The sequence below is a fragment of the Ovis aries genome, chromosome 2 (assembly GCF_016772045.2).
Source record: "Ovis aries strain OAR_USU_Benz2616 breed Rambouillet chromosome 2, ARS-UI_Ramb_v3.0, whole genome shotgun sequence".
Classification (NCBI taxonomy): Eukaryota; Metazoa; Chordata; class Mammalia; order Artiodactyla; family Bovidae; genus Ovis; species Ovis aries.
This window is the reverse complement of record NC_056055.1, coordinates 204,574,633-204,602,065: the sequence shown is the minus strand read 5'-3', so window position 1 is coordinate 204,602,065 and position 27,433 is coordinate 204,574,633. Positions and strand designations below refer to the sequence as shown.

At 36.2% G+C, this 27,433-nt stretch overlaps 1 protein-coding gene and 4 non-coding genes across 7 annotated transcripts; all 5 read right to left on the bottom strand.

Annotated features, from left to right (window-relative positions):
- Positions 1–4,039: 4,039 nt before the first annotated feature.
- Positions 4,040–27,414, bottom strand: NOP58 (NOP58 ribonucleoprotein). 3 transcript variants are annotated; one of them, XM_012142812.4, is made up of 15 exons: positions 27,163–27,414; positions 22,762–22,838; positions 20,739–20,791; positions 16,939–17,060; positions 15,648–15,784; positions 13,995–14,059; positions 13,050–13,184; positions 11,887–12,032; positions 11,197–11,323; positions 9,468–9,631; positions 8,479–8,613; positions 7,977–8,038; positions 6,811–6,944; positions 4,741–4,907; positions 4,040–4,343 (listed from the first exon to the last, which is right to left on the bottom strand). In XM_012142812.4, exons 1-15 carry the CDS (start codon positions 27,205–27,207, stop codon positions 4,293–4,295), a joined length of 1,620 nt encoding a protein of 539 aa, XP_011998202.1. In that variant the 5' UTR covers positions 27,208–27,414; the 3' UTR covers positions 4,040–4,292. The 3 variants fall into 3 exon arrangements, with proteins under 3 accessions (XP_011998202.1, XP_027820901.1, XP_060266246.1); XM_027965100.3 differs by lacking the exon at positions 27,163–27,414 and adding an exon at positions 20,417–20,537 and having other exon boundaries at positions 22,762–22,802; XM_060410263.1 differs by lacking the exons at positions 20,739–20,791; positions 27,163–27,414.
- Positions 10,970–11,053, bottom strand: LOC114113430 (small nucleolar RNA SNORD11). The gene has a single exon (XR_003588464.1). It is a non-coding gene; the product is annotated as a small nucleolar RNA SNORD11 (small nucleolar RNA).
- Positions 11,752–11,833, bottom strand: LOC114113434 (small nucleolar RNA SNORD11B). The gene has a single exon (XR_003588468.1). It is a non-coding gene; the product is annotated as a small nucleolar RNA SNORD11B (small nucleolar RNA).
- LOC114113415 (small nucleolar RNA SNORD70) lies at positions 20,557–20,643 on the bottom strand. Its single transcript, XR_003588451.1, has one exon. It is a non-coding gene; the product is annotated as a small nucleolar RNA SNORD70 (small nucleolar RNA).
- On the bottom strand, positions 21,417–21,505 carry LOC114113416 (small nucleolar RNA SNORD70). The gene has a single exon (XR_003588452.1). It is a non-coding gene; the product is annotated as a small nucleolar RNA SNORD70 (small nucleolar RNA).
- Positions 27,415–27,433: the final 19 nt, after the last annotated feature.

Below are 27,433 nucleotides of genomic sequence, written 5' to 3'. Positions count from 1 at the left end.
GTGTTAGCAAGAAAGAGACTGGGATAGATGATAACAAAAAGACAATTATGAGACTGTTCCTAAAACAGCAGCCTTAACACTACTGGAGTATAAATTACTACAATATTTTGGAAGCAAACTGGCACTATTTTACACTTAATCCCTTTGATACAGTAATTTTACACCTAGAAACTTATCCTACAGAAACATAAGTACATGAAGATAAACGTGCAAAAAACATTCACTGCAGCTTTGTAATAAAACAGCAAAACAAACCAGCAAGAACAGAAACTCTACGTATGCCAAAGAAAAATACTAAATAGACAAAAATGGTGACGCCGGTATGAGCATTGGTTTAGTATGCTGATAGCCGAAGGAAGACTGAGAAATATGCAGCCATTTGCATGTCTGGGACTAGTTCATAAATTTATCTCATTGATGTTTCTTTCAAAAGATGCTTTTCTATGCATTTTGCAATATGTTGCGTACTGCTTTGTATCTGGTGTTTTGGTCTCACAAACTTAAAACAGGAAAATTTTTTTCACTTTTCCATATACCAAATAGGCACAGAACACTTGCAGAATCAGCATCTAAATTCATTTCTTTGAATGCAAATTCTTCTGGACAGGGGACAATTGTGATAATTGTATTTCTTGTACCTATTCAAACCTTGCCTTATTTGTGTGGCAAGAGCACTGACCTGATTAAATGCCCAGCCCCAGGGCCTCCTCTACTTACACTGCAACAATATAGCCACTGTCTGATGCTGATATCCTGGTGGTCCTCATTTTTAGAAATTTTTATTTTTTGGTGATGCTGCACAAGATGCAGGATCCTAGTTCCCCAACCAGGAACTGAACCAGCGCTCTCTCCAGAAGTGGGGAGTCTTAACCACTGGACTGCTAGCAAAGTCCTTGGTCCTTATTTTAATAAAGTACACAGGCCTGACTTCTTGGCTATCAATTTAGGTTCTAGTTGGAGTACCACAGGGACAGCAAAATAACAGAAGGCAGTCCACCCAGAAGTCAAGTTGTACCCATCATCAGTTGCGAACTTGTGAAAATGCACTATTCTTGAGCACTATGTCCTAGATCTACCCAAGTAATTTACCTTTTAGCGTTCTCCAGGTGATTATAAAGTGTTAGTCGCTCAGTCGTGTTTGACCCTTTGTGACCCCTGACTGTCACCTGCCAGGATCCTTTGTCCATGGAATTCTCCAGGCAAGAGTACTGGAGTGGGTTACCATTTTCTTTCTTCTCCATGGGATCTTCCCAATCCAGGGATCAAACAGAGGTCTCCTGCATTGCAGGCAGATTCTTTACTGTCAGAGCCATCAGGGAAGCCCCAGGTGATTGTAATTCCCACAAATTAGTAATAATATTCACTGTTCAAATTAGTTGATCCTTGATCAATAGCAAGGGTTAGAAGCACTGACCCCCATAGTTGAAAACTTGCATGTAACTTTACAGTTGGCCCACCATACCTGCGTTTCCACATCTGTGTACTGTAATATGTACTACTGAAAAAAGTTTCTATGTAACTGGAGCTGTGCACTTCAAACCCATGTTGTTTAAGGGACAACTGTACTTCTAATTTCTCCTTGAAACCAAACTCAGTATAAAATGCTCCAGAAGAATTACTATTTTACACTTGCTGCCAAAAACATTTTTTAACAAAAAACTATTGAGAATAATCTACAAAGTTGTCTTTGACTTTTGGTAATAGAGCTCACAGTTAATGGCCATAGGACAAAATAGACACAAAACTATGTTCAGTGTTCCAAAACTTGGATCTATCACTTAAAACATTCATAAAATCAGAAGTAGCATTAATTTTACTTTCATCTGAGTAACACATAAGCCTAGTTAATTCCTCCACAAGCCATTCATTCATCACTAAACAAATACTAAGTCCCTACTACTACTGGCATTAGTGACAGAACACACAGAAAGGTCTTCAACTGGAAAGGGAATGTTCAAGGAATGTAGAAGGAAATTAATGGCTTTTAAAAACCCCTTTACATTCTCTCATTTAATTCTCAGAGAAATCCAGTTTCAGGTAAGTATACAGACTCTGAATACTTTACCCTAAATGTTACCTCCACACATCATCGGAGAGCTTGCTGGAGGTCTGGACCTCATCCCAGACCTATTTACTCAGATCTGCAATTTACCAAGAGCCTCAGGTGATTCCTAAGCATGTTAAAGCTTGAGATATTTGGCCCTGATGCATAGCTTCCCAGCAGTAGAGCTGGCATAGGGGATGAGCCAGAGCCACATTCTAAAAGATGACCTTAAAAAGGCAACAAATGGATTGAACAGAATTCAAGAACGCAGAGTGTTGAGGTTGGAGCCCTGGAGAGGGCAGAGCTCAGCCAAGGTTTTGTTAAGTAAGCACACTGAGGACTCAGCAGGCAACAGTCCTTTAAACCAGAAAATAGAAATTTGCATTTCTGAATGGAAAAGGAGTACAATGGAGAATCAAAATTTTTTAAGCATGGAATATTTCACGTGCTCTTATCAAAGAAGTTCTTTAGATCTGATAATCAAACTTAGGTACATACAATTCATCTGAGCTTTCGATTTCAGCCTAAGTATCCAAGATTTTTCTTCTTTTTTTCGGTCGCAGCGAGTGGCTTGCAGAATCTGTTAACTGATCAAAGATTGAACCTGAGCCCTAACCACTGCATTGCCAGGAAATTAACTTGGTTAGTATATTAAACAGTTAGCACATAGCTGTGATTCATCTAGGTTTTACCCAGGCTTGTTGGAGACCACTCAAAACGACTAGAAGGTTAGTAACTAGTATTCTTAAGGTCTATCATTTCAGACATAGCCTTTCTGGATTTACAATATAGCCCTTGTTGGTTGGCAAACCCCTTTCACCAAAATTCATTAAAAACACGTCTGTTACGGTCTGAATCAAGTATGTGTCTGGAGTACTGTGGTGTGACATAAAATGGCAATATTCTCCACAAGGCCAAATTTTCTAGAGATGGCTACATGTACTTCACGTAGCATTTACTTCAATTAAAATGTCTGTATGAAAAATTCATTTTCATCTTTGAAAATTTATATAGTTTCATTTCCTGCAAACCACTGTTAGGAGTAACATTGACCATTACCTCTGATTTGCATGAGGAACTAAAGAGCTACTGACTTGCTCAATGTTACAGGAAAAGCAGAGGTGGAAATCAAAAGCTTACAATCAATATAGCTTCTTCACTGCTGAACCCTTTCATAAAACTGGGCTACTTATTAGCACCATGCCTCTGGCATACACAAAGATGCAAAACAAAAGCCCATGAAACTTGTAGCTGTCATGACTGTAAGGCTGACATTCACTTACTAAATACTGTCTTGTGAAACAAAGATTTCTCTTGTCTGGTTGCGCCGGGTCTTTGATGCTGTGTGGGCTTTCTCGAGGTGCAGTGCACTGTCTTCTCATTGCAGTCACTTCTCTCGCTGTGGAGCACGGGCTCTAGGCACAAGGTCTGCAGTGGTTGCAGCATGTGGGCTCAGCAGCAGCATCTTCGGTGTTCTATGTCCTGGTTTATACTTCACTCCTACTGACATTTTATTTTTTCTCCTCTTGTTTTTCCTTTATACACCCCCATTCTTCACTTATTTTGTATTATCTTTTTAAAACACCACTTTAGATTACTTTAAAAACAAATCAGGGTCTAGATTAATAATGATTTTCTTCCACATTCTAGAAATGCAAATTAAGTTAGGGACAGTTTTTTTCTTCCTAAAGAGACAGAAACAAAGTTTGTTCACCTAATTTTAAAGCTTCGAACACAATAGACAGCTTTACTTAAATAACAAAAACAGAAAGGTAGGAGAAAAACAGAAGACAGTCCAAAAAGGCAAGAGAAACACATTAAGTGGGATTCTTAAACTGGTCCATCTAATTATTGTCTTCCGAAAGGCTAAATTTCAAATTAATGGTTCACAGCTCTCACTTTTCAGGTATAATTATCAAAATACTAATTATCAATGCTACATAACATAAGGAGCCCCAAATTCTCGACCTAAAGTAGAGAAATCACAGAACTGCCTTAAAATACAAAGAAAATATTTTTATTTGTATAACAAATATCCTAAGAAATGATGACATAATAAAATTAACATAGTTAAAGTATGTCAAGACACAAATAGGTATGAAATGCTATTAATGATTAATCTTTCTTTCTCACCAAACCTCCCATCAATTATTTTACAGAGTATCTTGCGTACATTTCTGACTGAATCGTAAGCATGATGTATCCAGGTGATTCAATTATGAACTCTTTGAAAGAATGGTTCCTTCCATTAGTCCTCATTAACTTTCTTTTTTTTCTTTTTCTTCTTTTTCTCTGGACTCTGAAAATAATCAACAAGAATGCTTTTGAAAGAGCTGGAAATGTACAAGTGACTAAAAATAACTTTTCTTTATAAAAAGCAGTCTATTTTATTTCTCTTGAAAACAAGATTGGAAGAAAGACTAAAATCTAAAGATCACCTTTGTGACTTGTAGCAAATGATACTCTCTTCCATTTCAGACCAAACCCATTTTGTAGTAAGATTCTAGGTTTGGGAAGCGGCTTTTTGTAACATGGGAGTTCCAAACAGTGAGTTTTCTAATTGTTTCTCTTAAATGAAACCATTTTAAAAAATGGTTTTTAAAAAACTACCTGTTAATTTCTAACATACAGAGTAGAATAAAATATGGAATCTCTGCCCATGTCAACAAAATATTAATAATTAAAAACAAACATACAGCAACTGCTGTGCTGGTGCATGGCTCTTCTTCAGAAAGTGGTTCTTCCTTAACGTGTTTCTTTTTGTCCTTTTTCTTCTTCTTCTTCACAGATGTTTCCTGTTCTTCTACAACTTGTACTACTTCTTCTTCTGTGTCTTCTGCATCTTCTACTACTTCTTCTTCAACTGAACAAGTGTAAAAATACTACAATTAACATTGTATCAGGCTTCTCTCCCTTCAACCCCCTTTGAGTCTTTTTTCCCAACATTCTGGTCAACTCTCCAATGTTTGTTACATGTAATTTAATAGCTGTAAAGGTCCTTCAAATATTTACCTAGTATAATAGTACTAACAATAAATGATAGTAAGCAATTTAATACCTCTGTAAACCCAACCTCTTCATTCTTTTAAAATTTAGTAACGTCTATCTCTTTTGACTATTTTTAGGGTTTGCTGATTTAACACATGAAAATTTATGCAAAATGGTTAGCATAAATGCTTAGCACACTAAAATAAGGACTCAATAATGGGTAGCTATCATTAGAAATTCATTGACCAAACACTTATTTAGTACCTACTATATGCTAGGGCTTGTTCTAGACAACTGGAGATACAGCAAGGAATAGCACAGATAAAAATTCTTGCCCTTACAAACCCTTTATTTTACTAGGAAACAGACCAAAAACCAGAAAAAAAGTACACCATAAAATATTTTACATAGTAAACAGTCCAAAGGATAAAAGCAAACAAAGAAAGGAGCACAAATGAAGGCAATTCCTGTGGACATTTTATACAGGGTAGTTAGGCAAACACCTAAAAAAGAAAAGGAAGTGAACAATTCATCTATATTGAGGGAAAATATCTCACATCAAGAGAAGAGCAAATACTAAGATTATTTCAGGAAAGAAGGGAAGTTGGCAGGTTCATGGAGTAGCAAGGCGGCTAATGCGGCTGGAGCAGTGACCAATGGAATAGAATTAGATGAGAAGGCAATGGGAGTGCCCTTGCAGCTGCTACACTAAGAACGGCAGTGATTGGTATGATAAATGGTTAGGTGCTAGAAATACTTTCCACGTAGAATTAAGAGGATGTGCTACCAGAATGATAAGACAAGTCAATGTTAAAGGCCAAAGCAACTAGGATTCCCATTTATAAGATGGAGAATATCATGTAGAAATGGACTGGGAGTGGCAAAGATCCAGGAAGGTTAAGTTTGAAAAGCTTAATGAATATTACAAGTCAAGATTCAAATCTACTAATGGGTTTACAGTTCTTTTTGTTCAACAGGGAAAATGAAACACAGGGGTTAAATAACTTGCTTATGTTTTCTTCACCCAGGGCAGAATCCACATTTGCTGATAGTGCTTTTTGACCTCTAAGCTATTTAGAAACAAAGTTAAATGGTAATTTCTTTAATGCTAATCACTCAACACAAGTACAGCTAACAAATGGAGGAATTTACTTATCAACTTAAGAGAGCCTAGTTCACTGGGGAGCACCTGTTAACGATCACTCTGATGGTAGCTACCGGGTCATTACTCTAGTTCTTTTCATGTAACAGAAATAATGAAGCACTGCTGCATCACTTCTATGCTCAACCAAAATATTTCAGCTACTAACTTAGAAACCACATACCTTGTTTTCTTCTCTTTTAAGCTGATTCTCAAAATAGTTCACGTTAGAAATTAAAGTTTTGATACACTTAATATAACCCTATATATTCAAAGAGATGCTTTTCCCCTTTCTCTTATGAAATATGATAAATTTAACAATATTCTAACTCCCTAGAGAAGATGGTTATTAATAGAATTAGCTTTCAATATGGTGGTTTCATAATAAAGTTCTATTGTATGCACTTTCCCCATTTTTCTTAATATATTTTTAATTGAAGGATAATTGCTTTACAATACTGGTTTGATTTCTGCCACACATCAACATGAATTAGCCATTAAGTGTACATATACCTCCTCCCACCTCCTGCCCCTCTAGGTTGTTACAGAGCCCCAGTTTGAGTTCCCTGAGTCATACAGAACTCCATACTTCTTATCCAACAGGAATATAAATGACATTAACAAAATTCAAACTAACCCTTAATTTTAACCTTGGCCTTTTTGGCCTTCTTTTCAGTAACTTCATCCTCTTTGTCTACTTCTTCAATCTTGCGTTTTTTAGAATAGGTTGGTAGTGTAGAGTCACCAGAAGGATCGTAAGTCTTCACTTCACTGAAAGAGCCACAGAATCTTAGAAAATCTTTACAAATGCTTATAATCAAATTAATTCTAAAGAGATTTAAAGGAAATGGTCATTAGGTAATACATGAGCATACCACACTTTCATTTTAGTGACTTTAGGGAAGTTTATCAAAGTCAAGTCTCCAAAAGGTAAAGAGATGTCTACCTATTTTCTAGGGAAGTCAATCACACTTCAAGAGAACTGAACTAAATGAATTCTGATTTTAGCAATCAATGTAGTAACTATAGCACAGAAGAAATAGTCAATTAAAAAAGGAGAAAAATAGAAGAAATGTCTTTAAACCAAATGATTATACTAGAAAGTAGAAACTGAACCAATTCAAGTTTTAGGACACTGGGCAATTCAATGAAAACAAAAAAAAAGCCCTGAATCAAGTTTAATACAGAATACTCCATTCACACGATTCCAAAGAGGCAGAGGAATAAGAAGGGATACATATGGATAGAGAGTCCCTAAAACCAAGATACCTGCTTTTGTTCTAACAAGGTAGAAAGAAATAATTAAAATATTCAGTGTCAAAAATGTGAACTAAATCTCATAATTGGCGTTTTAAGTCATAAGCAAAATGGCAGGAGAACATTAAAACAAGCTAAGGCATGCTTTATTAATCTGTCTTGTAGGCTCATGGCTGTTAACTTTTACAGGTTAAAAACATGAAACAAAGTAGTGACTAGGTTCTCCAGGGTCTATCCCAGGTAAACAAACCTGTTACTAAATTTTGTCACTGTTTTTTTTTTAAAAAAAAAAAACAACAACAAAAAACGAGAAACAAACATTCTTAAGGCTCTTGACACACGTTTTCAAATTGTTACCCATGTTCTATTTGCATCATCACCACCTACTTCATCAGTATGGAACTTTTCAAATAAGAACAAAAACAATTTTTTATAATTTCATAGTGAGGTCTGATATGCTTCTTAGCTGCTTTTAGACTTTTGCCTTCTGACTCTTTTTAAGCAAAAATTAATCATACATGCTTCCCCCAAATACACTCAACTTACCTTTTATGTTCATATTTTTCTGCTTTTGCTAATGCTTTTCCTGTCCCACTTATTTTCCTTATCTAAGAAAAGAAAAATTATTAATGTTTTCTAAGGCATAATCTCTTTATAAAATATAACTAATATGTCAATAATTTATTTTGGGGGCTGCTCTGGGTCTTTGTTGCTGTATATAGGCTACTCTCTAGTTGCAGTGTGGGCTACTCATTGCAGTGGCTTCTTTTGCTGTGGCTCTGCAGTGCATGGGGTAGTTAACCTCATGGCATGTGGACTGTCCCGAAGCAGGGATCAAATCCATGTCCCCTGCACTGGCAGGTGGACCTTAATTAACCACTAGGGAAACTCTTAACAGTAAGCAGAAATAGAATATATCAATAACAGACATACTAAAATGTATCATAAAGTAAAACTGATTTGCAGATGAAATGAAAATGTACATAAGCTACGGTTTATTAATTTTTGACAGGTAACATTTCTACAATATGCAGAACATGATTCTTACCCCTCTATCTTCCAACGTTCTCAACCTGGCTTCTAGTTTCGCTCTGTTTTCAACTCCCATTGCAGAACTGGAATCCTCACCAAAAGCATCATACCGGATAGCCAAAACAGTCTTGGCTGCCAGCATCCGAGAAATCTAACAAAGAACTTGAAGTTAGATGCATTCAGACTATACTCCAAGTTGAGATGTAAAAAAAATCACTCAAGTGTTTATTCATGAGAACACTACAGCTCAAGCACTGACTTTACGAGTCACTCTAGGATTTTTTTTTAAGTCAGGAATTACAAATATATTTACTGTAAACCATATTTAAGCCGTTTACCTTCTATCAGAACCTCTGCCACTGTATGATGGCTAACTGAAAAGATCTTGCCAGTAGTTCATGTCTAAAACTAGCTCAAGCCATTTTCCCATCTTTTCGTTTTTACTATGTGATATTAGACCTACATTATGAGGTCATCCACAGTAAGTATTGCCCCCTTTTAAGCTAAATAACATTTCATTTTACTGAATTTCCATTTATTTCTTTCATCACTCTGCTCTAAATTTTATAAAATTTCTGTTAAACTAGGTATGTATAAAATCTTGAAAGTACTTTTAAGCGTCAGATTCCTCCTCTATAAAACAGACACTAACAACTTATAGGGCTATTAAAAGCATCCACCAAAGGCCTACCCAGTGTTTAGCACAGTGTATGTGATATCATTTTAAAATGGGTCATGAACGTTGATGTTAAATTGATTTCCCACTGCACAGAAAACAGATGGGCCATACCCCACCCCCGCCCACCAATGAATGGGAGTCTGGAAAAGTACTAAAACAGCAAACACTTTATCTTCTAACCTTTTCTTTCAGTGAACACTAGAGTTTAAAGAATTCACAATTCTCTATATGATGAAAAAGCAACAACAGATTTACTGACCACTGTAGAATAAGATCAAAATCATTTGGAGGAAAAAAAGGCCTACGCCAAGAAAATTGTAACTCACCTTTCCTTTGTGTTTGGGGCTCGTCTGGCCTACAAGTGAAGCATGATAAATGAGACCATACTTAGGGGTATCTCGTCTAGACTTGAGGGCTCTGAAGAGTGCCTTTTCTGCTCCAAGAATCTGAACTGTAGAAGCTGCATGTTTGGCCAAATTCAAAAGAGAACCTTCAAAAGAAAAGTAGTAACTTTGAGGAAAGTACTTCCAAATATTTGAAAGTTCTATGTATTATACAAAAGATCTACAGTCTAAGTATTATAGCCACAGAGTATATAAAAATCAGATATAATATAGGATTTTATAGTTAGGAATTAGCCCAAATTCCTGATACTTCAGCATTTATCATTCATCCATCAGCATCACAAGCAGAGGTATGTGATGAATGTCTATGGCAAACTGGAGCTTATTAGTTTAATCATACCTATTTGCCTGAAGAGATGGTATTACTACCTCACATTTCAGTAGCATATCATGGGAGGGTTAAAAGTATATGTATTCACAGACATCATCCAATATAGCCCTTATTTTTCTGAGACTTATTTTAGACATGAAATATTCTACTCCTTTAAATATTAAAATAATAGGTAAATGAAAAACTTATTATTAAGGTATCTCAGTAAAATGATGTGATAAATTCAGGCTGAGGAGATATAAACACACTCAATAATCAGGCATCAAAAGCTGCTGCTTTGTCCGATATGCTGCACAGATTTTCTGTCAGAGAATATCAATAGTCGCTCAAGAAATTCAAGAAACATATATTTATATTAATCCCTGCATCTCTTCCTGCTCCACATTTAGCTACATCTATGAAATTTCAGATGTAGACAACAAAACCAGCCCAGATGAGCAACCTAGAAGGTGAGGAGATGTGAATGTCCTATTTTTCTGATTAATGATGCAGGTAAAAGAAGTACTCTAGTTTAAACACTTTCATGTAAATAAAATAAATTCTCAATCAATAGTATATACCTGCACAATCAAGATATAGTGGATTTCATTCCCAATTACCACAATAAAGCAAGTGTTGCAATAAACTAAGTATACGAATTCTTGTTTCCCAGTGCTTATTGAAGTTATATTCTTTTTTTTTTTTTTAAGTTATATTCTTATGGGTAATCTACTTAGTATGAAATAGCATTGTCTGGAAAAACAATGTACATACCTCAATTTATAAATGCTTTACTTTTAAAAACATGTTAAACATCATCTGAACCTTCAGGAAGTTGTAGTAGTAACATCAAAGATCACTGACCAAAGACCAACATTACAAATATAAGAATGGAAAAGTTAGAAATATTGTGGGAATCACCAAAATGCGACAGACTGTGGTGTTGGAAAAATGATGTCAATGGACTTGTTCTACACAGGGCTGACACAAACTATGAATTTAAAAAACGAAGTATCTGTGAAGCACAGTAAAATGAGGTAAACCTGATTTCATCCTCCTGTATTCATCCAATTACTCTAATTAACCAAAACAAACTTCTGACAATGGACCACCAGTGTCTCAGAAGAGGTAGTGACTAAAGATGCCTTCACTATCCGAAAGGAAATCAGGCATACAAATAAAAATCATCATTGAACACTTGGTCCTTAGTCCTCGCACATAAACATTCACTTCTTTTTATTACCCAGATTTATCTTTAAACTCCAGTTTAAAAGAAAATAAGATCCTACCTAGAAAACAACTCTCAATACCCATGTTTACAAATTATATTAAAATCATCACCTGCATGAGCAATAAGTCGTGCTCCAACTAATTCCCCAACCATGACTGTAACATTGGGTGCAATGGCCATCATTCGATTTTGCAGATATTCATAAAGCTGGGTTCTATATTCAGAGATTTCAATCACCTAGTTTAAGAAACAAAATGAGTAAATCATAAATAGTTTAAGAGTAAAAGCAGTGTAAAATTCACATGTCTAAAACATCAGAGCCCCAAATTATCACAGAGCAGTTAGTTGTACAATCCCAGGAAAATTAGCCATCCTTTACCTCAGTTTTCTATAAAACGGCTGTTGTGAAATTTTAATATTTAAAAATTAAGCAATATATGTAAACCTAATACACTGCTTAAAAATGTTAATCAACATTTGTTTAAAAAAACTCTAAAGACTAGACATTTGTGTCATCCTCTGTGATTGTCATATAGCTATCTTCAAATGAGGGGTAAAAATTACAGGCTATACACATTCAGATACTGCTAACAATAGAAATTAACTAGACAGTACTCCTTTAACCTCATTTTAAGATATTTTTCTCCCTGCAAGTTTGTAAGTCAAGACGGCATCAGATGAGGTAGTGACTGAACACCCTCATATTTATCAGGTGAACAATACATTTAAAAATCATCACTGCCATCAGAAATTACAGAGCTGGTACCACCACCACGAATTTCCCTATGTGCATAGTGTACCTGAGTGCAAAGGTGCAGAATGTTGCAAATATCTTCTTCCGAAACTTCGGTTCCCATAGATATCTCTGCTGCCGCTTTCACTTCAGCTTCAACCTCCTCTGGCAGTAATTCAGAAAGTTGAGCTGAGGCATAATTCTTCCTGTCGCCTATGGAATGTTTGCAAAGGATGAGGGAGAATCACTCTTCAGTAAATTATATAAAATCCACCAAACAGTCAAAAGAAAAAGTAGAGATAAGCCAATGAAAGGGATGCCTGAACAAAACAAAAAGTAAACAAGTTTGACCAAGTAACTTTACTCATGTAAGGGCTTGATTTTAGAGATTAACTCATTTTATGAACAGTCCTCAGGTTCCTCTACTATATTATTATTATAGTAATAGTATACAATTTAATATTGAGTATAGATAGCAATACTATTTTTAATATTAACCACTATTAATGTATTTCAGGATACTTCCCAGTCACACAGTTGTCCTTATTAACGGCAACTTCAGTGAGACACAATCATTGTAAGAAGCCAGTTCAGGGGAGTGGGGAGCAGATAAATTGGGACCAACATATACACACTATGATATATAAAACAGATTACTAGTAAGAACCTGCTACATAGGACAGAAAACTACTCAATACTCTGGAATGACCTACATGGAAAAAGTCTAAAGAGTGGAGATGTATACACAACTGATTCACTGTGCTGTACAGAAAAAAGTAACACAATGAGTGTGTGTGCTTAGTCACATCCTTTGTGACCCTATGGACTATAGCCTGCCAGGCTCCTCTGTCCATGGAATTTCCAAGGCAAGAATACTAGATTGGGTTGCCATTTCCTCCTCCAGGGTATCTTCCTTGCCCAGGGATTCAAACCAGGTCTCCTGTGTTTCTTGCACTGGCAGACAGATTCTTCACCACTAAGCCACCTATACTCCAAATTTTTTTTAAAAAAAGAAGCCCAAGGAAAACCAAATTAGAGAACGATGTCCTCTACTGTACAGGCCACTGAAATAAAATTCTGTTTCTGAAATCTAGCAGATGTTAATATGGATATACTCCTCAAACACACAAGACTAAAAACTCTGGGAAGAGAATAAAAAAACCAGTAACTCATGTTTTAGGATTTAAATAAATCACTATTTTCAATACCTTAAAGGATAAAGTTACTCACCAACTTTCTGTAAACACTTGCAGTATGTCAAATTATCCGAAATAATTTTTCCTAACTCAGGGAAATGCCAGCCATACCATTCTCTACACCGCATAATGTAGTTGTTTAGTTCTTTATCTAAGTCATCTAACAGGGCTGCAGCAGATTAAAACAAAAAAGAAAACAAGAACTTAAAAGGGTTTTAAAAAACACTTGTGATGAAATAGTCCATCATCCCAAACAGAAACTCTGTACCCATGAAATAATTACTCCTCATTCTCACCACTCCAGCCTCTCTTTTATCCCCTCTATGAATTTGCCTATTCTAAGTACCTCATAAGGGGAATCACACTGTATTTGTCTTCTTGAAAGTAGTCTATTTCACCATAGCACAGTGTTTTCAAAATTCATCTATGTTGTACCATATATTAGAACTTGTAAGGATAAATAATATTCCATTGTATACCACTTTGTTTATCCCTTCATCTGTTAATAGGTATCTGGATTGTTTCTGCCCTTTAGCTGAATCATGATGCTATGAACATAGCTGCTTAAGTAACTGACTAACTCCTTTCAGTTTGGGGGGGCATACACACCTAGAAATACAATTGCTATTTAAAGAAATGTTTAAAACTGGAAACTGTTGAGACTTTGATGTCCAAAAATCACCGAATGATTTATTACATACATAAAGCAAAAAAAACCCCACACCCGTATCTTAAGGTTTTATCATTTTTCATGGAAAAAGATCAATCAGCTTACATTAATAGTGTAGCGTAATTCCTATTATCCCCAAGTAGTCAAATTATAATTAGTTTTCCAATTTTTGATTCTGCATTTCCCAATTTACTTACTAAACTTCTAGCTGGTCTTTTTCTTCCTCAACAATCATAAAAGATACAATTTTAATTGTAGGAAAAAACCACAATGAAGAGACAGGTTAGACCTCACATGTCCTATACTCACAAATTGCCTGAACAATCATGGTGTCCACTTTATCAGCACTAAATTTCAATCTGTATCGGGACAAGCTGGGGAGAAGGGAAAAAAATATGAATTACTAAAATAGTATTTAGGAAAAGCATTTAATTAACATCTTAAAAAAAAAAAAAACCTTTTACCCAAACCCATCTCTTGGAGTTACATTATTTTTTCTACATGGGAAAAATCAGCTAACCAAGAATATAACATTCAAGATTCCAAAGCACACATTTAGAAAGAAAATAATAGATCTGTCCTGTTATAACCTACATTTCTGTGACATGAATTCATTAATGAATGACAAATAGTCCAAGTCATACTGGTTCATATGACATGACTTCTGCAGCATTCTTAATGTTTTATGCCACCAGTAAGAAAAACTACAGCAGTGTCTTCTCTTCATAAACACCCAAAGAGAAGAAAGCCATGGAACAATATCATAAATATGGGTTTTCTTAATCCTGGCACTATTAACACAGAGGCCTGATTACTGTTGTGGGGGCTATTCTGGGCACTGTCTGATGTGCAACAACATCCCCAGCCTCAACCCAACTGCCACCTGTCTTCTGAGGGGTATCTGACTGCCTTAGATAAGAGCGACTACTGTGCACAATGCCAATTAATCTTAATTTGGATCCTAACTCAATTTAGTTATTTGTTCTCTCTTAGGAATGTTTATTAAAAAATCTTTCCTGACTCTTGTGCATTCTGCTCATTTATAAAACTCACTTTAATCCTTTCATTAATCTATGCTCATATTTTATTTATTCAAAGGTATAGACCTTCATTTATGTAGTATTTCTTTTTATTTAAAGTATTTTTATTTGGCTGCTCTAGGTCTTAGTTGTGGCATGTAGGATCTACTTCTCACTTGGGATCAAACCAGGGCCCCTGCATTGGGAGCACAGTCTTAGCCACAGGACCACCAAGAAAGTCCCTTTACTATTTATTTAATATAAACTTGTCATTTTTTCTCTTTTGGCAGCATGTGGGAATTTACTTTCTTGACCAGGAATCAAACCTATGCCCTGTGGAGTGAAGCATGGAGGGAAGTTCCAACACGTCTTTTTAACTGTTAACATTTCTTTCGGATTACAAAGTTACATAGGATTTCAGTCTTTTACCCACAATCTTTTTATTTCACAAACCCTAGTATTGTAGTGAAATTTCACTGGATGCCATGAATTTCACTGAATGCCACTGAATTTCACTGAATGCCATGAATACATATATCACAGCATAGCAGAAATGCCTGTTCTAGTGGGACCTCTTGTTTAACATGATAGGTTAAGATGTTTCTCTTTGCCTCAAGAAAAAGTTGAATAAAAATCACAGTAAAACAACACACACACACAAAGCAGGAGAGAAAGATCATTAGCAGACGAGAAAGTTCAGGGAGATGCCAAGTAAATGGAGTAGCAAATGATTAGAAGAGGTAAAACAGAGAGGGAAAAAGCCCAAGAATTGCAGCATCTAATGCTAGAGAGGTTAGAGTGAGTCCATCCGTTAGAGGAGATCCTCATCTGTTATGTTCCTCTTTAGATTCTTGAGGATTACATTAGTTTTTGTAACATACCTAGAACAGTGCTATAGAATTATTAAGTAAAAATAAGACGACTATCTTCCAGTAAATCTCACCTGTGTGCCAACCCAAGACACATAGCTGTCATTTCACGTGGTTCTACCCCAGGGATTAATCCATCCATCTGTGAACGGATTCCTCTCATAAGTTCATTAACAACAGGACTGTGGATACAACTGAGATTCAGTTTTTCCTATATGAACAAGAACATTTGTATTAAATACAGAAACTTCTCCTAAATATTAAAACAGCACTGAGTTAAACATATACATTTCTCAGTTTCATAAAAGCAGTTTTGGGTATGTGTGTGGGAAGACCATTTGAACATACTGTTGGTGGAGGTCAAAGATGGCCTAAGCTTCTAGGGAGGCAGCCTATGTACATGAATCCGAAGCCATAATTAGATCTGGTCTCAGGTCCTTTCCCTACTGTCAGGGTCCCTGAGGTACTTTCAAAATATGCACTAATGTACAAATATACATAAATCTTTATATACCTCATACAAACAGAATGAATCTGTCCTGCAAGCCTTCATTTTTTTCACTTTGTAGGGTATTTCCTGCTGCTGCTACTGCTGCTAACTCGCTTCAGTCGTGTCCGACTCTGTGTGACCCCAGAGACGGCAGCCCACCAGGCTCCCCTGTCCCTGGGATTCTCCAGGCAAGAACACTGGAGTGGGTTGCCATTTCCTTCTTCAATGCATGAAAGTGAAAAGTGAAAGTGAAGTCGCTCAGTCATGTCTGACTCTTCGCGACCCCATGGACTGCAGCCTACCAGGCTCCTCTGCCCATGGGATTTCCCAGGCAAGAGTACTGGAGTGGGTTGCCATTGCCTTCTCTGAACTTCAAGAATGAGGGGACTATAAATCAACTATACTTCAATTAAAATAAGAAAAAAATGAGAGGTATGTTCACGTGCTTGCACTGTAAGACCTATTGTAACTACTGAAAATCAAACCATCACAACTGGCTCCTAAAATGTCTTGATTTTCATGTTTTGGGGCCTACCTATCCACTCTTTCTTTCTATTCTTACTTTATATTTAATTTTTAACAACTCTACCTCCAGTAAAGTGTTCTAACAAACATATACACTAAAAAAGATATGATCTCATTTATATTGAAAGGAAAAAAGTCCCTAAACAAAAACATGGCAGGGTATATAGAGTGTTTTATCTGAGGTATTACTTATATATCCTTAGTTTTGACAATCACATTGAAAACCAATTATTACATAGCATGGGGGAAAAGATCAAGAATTCAATCCTGAGAACTTATAAGAAAACAATTCATCACAAAGGTCAGGCCTTTTCATTCACTACAAAGGCTAAAGAAAACTGTAACTTTACCTTTATAACCCCTCCTAGTTTAGCATCAGCCACAGCTAAGGGTTCATGGGCTTCTTTAACTATTTTCTTCAGAACTTTCTTCAACTGCTTATTGATTTTGCCTTCCATTAGAGCTGTGAATGCTTGTTAGGAAGAAAAACAAAAGAGCTAACTCGAAACTTTATCTTCAAAGCTCATGATCTTATTTAAATTCTATAAATAAAGCCAAAAAGACAACGCACTTCAAAAGCTGAATAACAAAAAAAAAAAAAAAAAAGCTGAATAACATTACTTCTGAAATGAAATGATAAACATTACAAACTTCACAATCTCATCTGATCTTCCCACCCTCATTTGCACTCCAGAACCAGGAGTTAAACCAGATCCAACATTCCTTCCCTTCACTCAATCCCTCTGAGCTCAGAATTACATGTTAGAAACAATCTGTTCTGTGATAGCAAATAGATTCACTCCCCTATGCTACTATGCATCAACTGATCTGATGTTCTAGATTGTGAAATACCATAAAAATCCTGTCACGACTGGTAAAAAGGAGTTTATTCATTTTGAAGGTTCTGCCACATTTTAAGACCTGAGTGGAGGTCTTATCTTTGCCAGTCCTTGATCCAGATGTCCCAACAGGCCTCTACTACTAATCAATGTCCAGTGATTGGGGAATTACTACTGAGGGCAGCCAATTTGATTTGGAGAGTGTTTTCATTTTTAGCAAGCTCTAAATGTGCTACTTTTAACTCTCACCCTTTCTTAGAACTGCACTGAGATTCTCTGGACCCACATCTCTTCTGTTATCTGTCTGGGTTTTAGCCAAATTTAAAGTATGCCTGACAGAAAGTCTGTCACAATTTCTAAAAGGTCAGGCAGTTTGTGCTCAATCAGCCAGGTACTTGTTCTTTCCTCCTGACCAAATTTCCATTCATTTGAATTTCAAATCCATTTCATCTCGTATCTGGAAGATGAAAGGCGAGGACAAAAGTAATCTAGCCAGCACACACATCTCACAGAGAGGTCTTTACAAATAAGCTAAGATTCAAACTACTCCTGTTGAGTTCTAACAATTTACATATCGTGAAACCCTGATTCCTTTCTAATTTACATTTCTCTAATAACTGAAATCTTTCCTTAGAAGTGTTTCTTTTATAATTTAAAATTTGTATTCAATGTCCTCCCTCTAGCTCTCAATCTTTCCTATCATTTACTTTCACACTTTAACCTAACCTAGTGCTCTCTTTTAAGATTTCTTAAAAGTAAAATTTCTACTTTAGATCCTATTCTAACATTCACGATTATCTTCCGTGTATCAAAAACCCTGTTAATCACTCTTCATAATATGTATTTTAAAAAGATGGTATACAAAGATCGTGACAGGGATAAGGAGAAGCCGAATCTTTCCCTTTCTCTATTAGGCACTCTTCAGCATCCCTCAGCATCTTTCCCTTCATCCAAATTTAGGCTGGCCCCAAATTTTACTGTGGCTGTTTCTAAGACATGAGACTTCAAAGTGCGACCAAGACTAAAAATAAACCTTGCCATGCAAATAGCACATTTTAGCTTCTGAGACCAGTATAAAACTGACATCACACCCCAGACTCTTTCTTAGGCTACAAGTTTTAAATGTATATCCTGACACCTACAATCACTCAGTTTCAGTTCTGTAATATCAAAACTGCCTTTTAACAAGGAGTGGGAAGTTAATTCCTAGGAAGGATTGTTCTAATAATAAGGTGATCAAGTTCAACTTTCTGGTAAAAATAGATGGGAAAAGGCACTGTAGGTTTCTAAGACCAGATTCCTGGCGGAGCTCACTACTTTCATTCATTTACCCAAAAATATTTATGCGCTATGGATTTGACAGTGAACAACACAGCCTTTACCCTCATGGAATTTAGAGTGAGAGAGTCTGGGACTGACTTTAAATTCTCATCCAGCATGGCATTTTCTCCATTTATCTGACATTATTTTAAGGAATACCAAAAGCTCAGTCAGAGTTCAGTTCAGTCACTCAGTCATGTCCAACTCTTTGCAATCCCATGAACCGCAGCACATCATGCCTCCCTATCCATCACCAACATGCTGGAGCCTACCCAAACCCATGTCTATTGATTCGGTGATGCCATCCAACCATCTCATCCTCTGTCGTCCCCTTCTCCTCCCGCCCTCAATCTTTCCCAGCATCAGGGTCTTCTCAAATGAGTCAGTATGAGATAACCTCTCAATCCCTGGTTGGGGAACTAAGATCCCACAATTGTGCGGTGCTCCTCCTCACCAAGGGCACTTGAGATCAGAGGTACAGCCCTTTACAACTCCAGGAGGAGTTATTCAAATCAGTCTATACGAATAATACTCCCTAGATTTGGAGAAAAGCTAACACAATTTCACTTGGGACATTACCAAAATTCTACTTATTTTTAAAACTGTGATGAACAGAACTATCTTAAATTTTTTTTTTAAATTTTTTTACATTTTTCCCCAGGCCAAAATGACTATATTTATGCTCTATGACTCTCTGAGGCTTTAATGAATTGATCTATGCAGCCCTAGAACTATTTTAAAAATTGGCCCTCCTTCCGCTTACCCCTCTGCCAAGGTTGGGGTAGTCCATTGATATGCCAACATATTTCATTAGATTCCTAATTTTCACTACATAAGGGAACTACCCTTCTCTTGTGGGGTGAACAAAAATTATTTGGTCAGTCAAATGAATTTTACGGCTTAACTGTTAAGTCATATTCTTCCTTACAATCCTTCATTTTCAAAATATAGCACCAAGTAGTCAGCTGACTTGAGATACGGAATTCAAGCAACTGAAAAATTCATGATTAGTTTTATATTCAATCTTCCTGTTTTCCCTAGCATTAAAAGAACATTAGAAAACCAAGTGCTGGGTTTCCCTGGTGGTTCAGCGGTAAAGAATCCTCCTGCCAAATGCAGGAGACAAAGGTTCGATACTTGGTCTGGGAAGATCCTATGTGCCGATGGCATCTAAGTCTCTTCACCACAACTACTGAAGCCCATGTGCCCTAGAGACTGTGTTCTTAAATAAGCACAACAAAGAATAGCCCCTACTCACTGCAGTGCAGCAACAAACACCCAACATGGCCAAAAAGAAAAAAGAAAAGCAAGTGCCTACTGCCAAGCCTACTTAAGTAGGCTCTACTCTATATCTGCTGTCTCATCACTAGGACTAGTTGAAAGCTGTAACAGTCATCACCCATTCTTCTAAATCATTAAAAAAAATCATGCTCTTTTAGGGAAACTCTTATGTATGCTTCTCCAGTTTTTGTTTTAAAAAACAAAAACCCACAACGACCCCCCACCTGTATTAGTTTTCTTAAATCTTTTAATAATATTGTGCCTTTTTTTTGAACTTTAAAAATGTATATACCTGGAGAGCTGCCTTATTATTTCAACTCCAAATCCTAGCTATTCCCAACTTTATCACTGAATTTAAAAAATCAAAAACTCATGTACTTGACATTACCTTGATCCCTTGTAGAACAGCTTTTACTGAATTGTGCTTCAGCATTACGCTGTTGGGTTTCCACAGGGAGATCAACTTAACCACTTCTCACCTCTCATCACATGTGGGGGAAAAACCAGCCCTATAGTAAAAAAAGCTAACTCAATGTTGTCTCAGTGGTAGTGACGAATTTGAGTTAGATCACTTAAATTCAGTTTCAAAAAGAATGCATCATTGACAACATTGAATAAGGTTAACTTAAGCAACTAAAGCAAACAATTTCTTAATAAGAATAACAAATTACCAGTATTTAAAAAACAAAAAAGCTAGTCTTTGATTTTACCTGCCAATGCCTCTGCTGTATCCTGAAATTTCTCAAAATGTTTCAGCTTTACTCTAGAATTAAGGGAAAAAAAAATATGTTATGAGGGCACACTGATTTTGCAAATGCCACACATTTAGGAGAAGAGGTAGTAGACTGCTTCCAAGGTATACACCAATAAAAGAAACTTTCCTGCCACTGCATATTGCTGTAAAGGTAGACACTTCATAAAATAACCAATTTCTCTAAATGCTAGGCTAGTAACATTCAGAGAACTATTACAGATATTACAGGCTTTGGAAATGGCAACCTACTCCAGTACTCTGGAGAAGAGCCTGGTAGGCTACAGTCCATGGTGTAGCAAAGAGTTGGACACGACTGGGCGACTTCACTTTCCTTTCCTTTAGAACAATAGCAAAAAAATATCCCACCGTATCTAAACAGGAAAGATGTTGAAGCTTCAACATAACTTCTGTTGCTTAAAGCTAGACACAGATGCCTTTTACTATACAGGATAGAAAAAGTGTAAGGGTCCCTCTTAATTTGAGAATCTCATGACACTGATTTGTCCATTTAGTATAAGTGCCATGAAAAAATAACTGTTAGATCTAAATTTTGCTAACCTCACTTTCCCTCCTCCTCCCTATTCACTTATGTGCAAGGCAACATTGTTTTATATCAAAACAAATACATTGTTAACCCATTGTTGTCTCAGTGGTAGTGACGAATATTTGAGTTAGATCATGCAAATTCAGGTTCAACAAGGATACATCATCGACAACAATGAATCAGGCTACTCAAACAACTAAACCATATAGCCCTTTAAAAGGGAAAACCAAAACCAGTCTTCCACTGAGTCTAAAGCAGTATTATCTTCAGCAATACTGTTCCCTTACCTAGTTGGGGAACATCCTAGTGGCACCTCAAATGCACACTTAACAATACAAAGATTTTAGGAAGAAAGCGGTTATTTCACCTTATTCTACCTCAACTCACCACCAATTTCACTCATCTGAAGTGGCATCTATTCATATCTCTATATCTGCATAAACACATATATAGCTGTACAAAAATGCAATCATGTTATATGTATTACTCTGAAGCATAGTTTTCCAGTACACCATGTTTCTGTAATAGTTTAGTATGACCTCTTTGGGTTCAATACTCTTTAGCAAGCTTAAGTAGTTTCCTTCAATTCTAGTGAGTTTTTATTAGCATTAGCAGATGAATTATCAAATATGCTTTGGCATTCAAGGACACAATCAAGAGATTAGTTAGGTCCTTACTAAGGACGACGTTCACCAAATGGGCTATTTTACAAGGTGTTGAAACAGCCTTCTTGACTCTACCTTGAGGAAAAGCCAGCTTTCTCCCCCACCACTCATTGCTTTATCTGGGTATGAAGATTATCATACTCTATTTTCTTGTCCAGAGACCTTGTGGAACACAAGCCTGTCTTTCTAGGATTTATAAGCTAGTTATTTAACCACTTCAGGGTGAGTTAGAAAATATTAGCCAAGAAGAGTAAATACACTAAGTTCAAAAACATCTGAATATCACTAAGAGAATCTGTAAGTTAAGTCTATTAGCAGTCCATGCTTTTTTCCTTTTTGGCCATACCTTGTGGCCTGTGGGATCTTAGTTCCGCAATCAGGGACTGAACCTGGGCCCTTGGCAGTGAGTGCTGAATCCTAACCATTGAACTACCAGGAAATTCCCACAGCCCACGCTTTTAACAATTATTACTTTAAACTTTATACTTAATTCACAATCAACTTACAGTTTAAAACACCTTATAAAATAGTGATTTTGGGGTGCTTCCAATCTCATCTGCAATTAACACAAATTAATTGAGACAGCCTATGTTCCAGATAAACAATCTAATAATTAGGCTCATACCACTGTTACTCCTGAAGCTGAGTTCAAAAAGTTATGGATATATTATATGAATGAGGGGGACACACAAACTCGCAGAACAAGGCAAAAACAAAAACAAACACCTCTAAATGTTAACTGGTAAGTTCTTAGTTTCATGAAGACTTACATTTTATTTGCTTTCTCTGGAGTTTCAAATTCTTTCCATAAACTATCAACTTCTTGAAGTTTCTTTTCATTTAAAACCTGCAAATAAATGGATGGAATTTAAATCAATTTGGATATTTGTTAAAAACTTTCTATTTTTAGAGAGTCCCTTGACCCCTTCACAAAGCCTATCATATTCACAAATCAAAAAAATAAAAAATTTGCCTACTTTCTACAGAAAATTTGTTATTTATTGCTATGATCTCCCTAATATGAAATTATTAAGGATTTCTCTAAAACTTAGATACCATTAGTTCTAAGACACATTCTGACATAAGAAATTTTAACATGGGAAGGGGAAAAAGGGGCACTTTTGCCTATGAAACATAGTCACTAACATTTAGGTATATATTCTTTAAGATTTTTTGACTGTCTATGCTACATTTTATTAACGTGTACTTTTGGGAATCGTGCTATACACTTAACATATCATGGACGTAATTCTAGGTTTTAACAAGAATTGCACTGTATGACTATAACATCATTTATACCCTTTATGTATTTGTATATGTATACATGTATTTCTATAGGACAAATTACTGAAAGTGGAGTTAAACGATCATATAAGAAATACATGTTGACAGACATATTGTCAAAATGCCTTCAAGAGCTTCTAACAGTTTCACTTAAATCAAGGATGAATGTAAGTTCTTATTTTCCTCACCAATACGAGGTGAGAAGTCAATTGTTCAAATATAAGCTAAGGTAGTATCAGTCCTAAAATGCAGTTCCCCCATATTTAACACCTTGAAACTGGGATGTCTTACAACTGATAGAAGGTCAGATTAATCAGCAGTGTAAAATAATGGCATATTATATTTGATGAGATACAGTATTATAGATATATATATATTGCACATGTTGTTTTATGGAAAGTAAGCTGATCAATGAAAAATTATGCTTTACTGCTAAACTACATTTCATCAAATCCTTAACATCACAGAAAATTTATAGAGTAAGACTTATTTCCCAGTTATAGCCTAATACATATTTCATGATAAAACATCAAGAAATTTTCCGTCAGAGTGGCAAGATGATTTTAAGGATCTGCATTGTTTAAATTTAACCCCCAACAGAGTCGAACCAAATACATTTACAGAACTGGAAAAACAGGAATCAGAGTAATGAAGCAGTAAATGCAAAGCACACTTTGTATTAAAAAATTACGAGCTGTGAACTGTTCTATTTTTGTCATGAAAACTTTAAAACCCAAAGACATTTCATCAAATCTCAAGAAAGCACTGAAACTTGTAATTCAAAGTTACTTTTTTGAAATAATTCACAGAATAGTTGTGGTTTTTGAAAATAGTTCACTCAGAACGTGATCTACTATACCCAAAGTCCAATGACTGCTGAGAGGATATGTACCACCAAATAGGGAATATGACTCATGAGTAAAACTGATATTTTTTCTAGTTAAAAAGCAAGTATATTTGAAGATAATATTTGGATAACAAAACTGACATATTTAAGAGATATTATCAGTACTCACTAAGTTAAAGCACCAAAGGAAATGTAATGAAATCATGTTAATTGATGACCACTGAAAGGTCTTCAAACTAAACCTTGGTTACAGTTATGTTCCCATTTGCGGGCAACATATTGACACAAACATGAAGTCTGAACAAAAGTAAAATTAGGCGACATTTTCTGTTACACATCTGTCTCAAATTTTTAATCATTCATTTCCAGACAAGGAAATCTGAAACATTAGTATGCAAAATTCATTTAGAGTTTATCATTTTGAATTAAGATGGAATGAATAGCTTAGCTATTGTTACCACTAAAATCTTTAGCACTGCTGTTATATTATTTTACTATAAAAAGCACTATATGTACTTATTTACATTTATGAAAGTGAGTTACATAGTATGTAATTATAGTCAATAAAGCTGGAAAAATACATTGCTTAGTAATCATGTTATATAGGAACTTTGGTATTCACATAAAAAAAAATTTTGAGCTCCTCAAAAAATAAAGGAATACACAACATTATGCTACACAGCAGCACTGTACAATGTGACTGATGAATTAAAATTAAAAATTCCATTTCCCCAGCTTTACCAGTCACATTTCAAGTGCTACATAGCTGAATCGAAGGAGGAATGGTAACCCACTCCAGTATTCTTGCCTGGAGAATCCCATAGACAGAGGAGCCTGGCAGGCCATGGTCCACAGGGTCGCAGAGAGTCGGACACGACTGAAGCAACTAAGCAAGCTCGCGCTACCACACTGGGAAGCACAGCTAGGAAAGATCTGGGATAGTAAAGGATTGGGATAGTAAGGCTTGAGAATGTTGAGTCTTATTCTGTGTGCCATGTGACATAAGGAACACAGGCTTGAGTTTTTGCAATTATCTACAAATACTAATTCTTTTAGGTACTGTCTCTGCATTTATATATAACTTTATTAAGGAGTAACAATTTTTTAAAGTTTTAAATTCTTTTTGAATCACTCTGTATATATGGATATGCATTTACTGGGTCATGATATAAAATGTATTCCTTAAAAAAAAAAGTCTGAAAAAATGTTCATAAAGGATTCTCATTCAAGGATGAATTTTAGGCAACCAATATATTAATAATTTTATACTCCAGCATTTTGAAAGATAGGAAAGGGAGCTAACAACTTTGTATTGCATATTTACACATAGATATTTCATATACAGTGAGATTCACCCCTTTAAGGTGTACAATTTACTTTCTAGGAATTTTCACAAAATTGTGCAACCGTCACTTATCCAGAATATTCTGGAAGTCTATTTTATTCAGAATCAGTAACTGCTACTAATACTGAATATTTATAAATGAAGCACATTTCAATATATTCAAGCCTTTAGTTATTTCTAATATTGGGTTACATTACAGAAAAGAAAATTTAACAATTTTGAACAAAACAACTTGCACGTAAACATTAAAAACTGCAATAGAATACTCAAGACTTAGTTTTATGGAGAGTTCTCTTTATTAACAGAAATAACAATTCATCATATGACTTTATACTTTATGACCCAGATCTAGAAACCATACAACTGCTAAGTCAATTCCACCCCACCATTAGAGGCAACTAACAGTGCAAAGTTACCCTCCCCTCTTAGCATCCAGATCAGGACAGTACACATTAACATCACTTTAGATGAAATTCATCCACAGACACTGACTCAAAATACAATAGACTGTGTTGGCTAAGAGAATTTGGGGGCATGTGCAGAAACTCTAAGAATTTAGAAAAGACTGCAGGAAGCTGGGAAAAAGCTTAATAGAGCTGTTGACAGGCTCTAAGGCACTTTAGTCTCTTAAAATTGCTAATATTACAATCTCAGACAACAATAGTGAGAGGTAAAATAAGCAAAATCAGCTTTGGGTTAATTATCTTATTGGTTTTCTTAAAAATAACAAACATTTACTTTAACATGCAAACAGAGGTATATTTTCAAATGTCAAAAGAATCTTGGAAAAATAAAATGAAAAATGTCCCCAAGTATTTTGGTATATACCCTTCCAGACTCTCTGCAACCACACCATATAGTTTTAAAATTCATAACCATACCACATATTTTATCTAGCACTTCTTTTGCCTTGTCAGTACATACGAAAATTTTTTGCTTTGCTATATTCCTAGAGCTCGAGTGCCAGGCACTTGGGTGGCACCTAATTTACCTCATTCTTCCTAACATCTCAACAGCATCGTACTATATGCACGTCCCACTGTTCAACTATTTTCTTGCTGATGAACTGAAAGTTAACCTTCCTTATTAAAACAGCGAACTCAAATTGGTTACCTCCAGCTCAGATTTCTTCTCTGGGCTTCAAACTTGAAAGGACCATTGTATTTCCAAGTTTAACAGACAGCGAAAGCTTCACATAGCCCTAACTGGAACTCTATTATCCTCCCCTCTCCCAGCCCCCAAATCCCTAAAACTTTTCTTCCCTTCCCTACCTCCACACACTCAACTTTTTAAACGCAAATCTCGCATACTTCAAAATCCGTCAGCCAATCCTGTCAATTCTACCTCCTATCCTCCGCAAAGAAACTTCATTAACAAAGTTAGATGAGGTCATTTCTCTGTTAAAACCTTCCAATCATTCCTCAAAACTCTCAGAACCGGTAAAATTCTAACACGGCTCTTGCTCACCTATCTGGCCCAAAACCTTTTACCGAACCCGACGCCCCCAACAGCGCAGCCACGTGTTCAGTGAAACATGCGCCTCCCAGGCCCAAAGTCTTCCCCTTCCTTTCAGAGCAGGGAGACAGAAAAGGCACCCACGCGATTCTTAACACTGTCGTCCTCTCCTACAGCTTTCCCTCTCATCTCCTGCCCAAAATCCGCCTTCCCTCTCCAAGAGCTCAATCTCCCACCGACCTTAAAGATGGCGTAGCCGACGGACGTTTCGAACAGCACCAGCATGGTGAGGACGGGTCAGGGCGCTGCGCGGCTCGCCGCGAGCTCTCCTACCAGTGAAAAAAGACCAAATCTACGGTCCCCAAAGGCCCGTAAGGCCGTAGCCGGCCAAAGACCAGCCTTCCCGCAAAGAAGCAAACCACGTTGCCTAAACGTTCCACACCACACTACAAGCAGAACGCTCGAACAGGAGAGTTCCTCGCTAAGGCTTCTGGGACATGACCTCACTTCC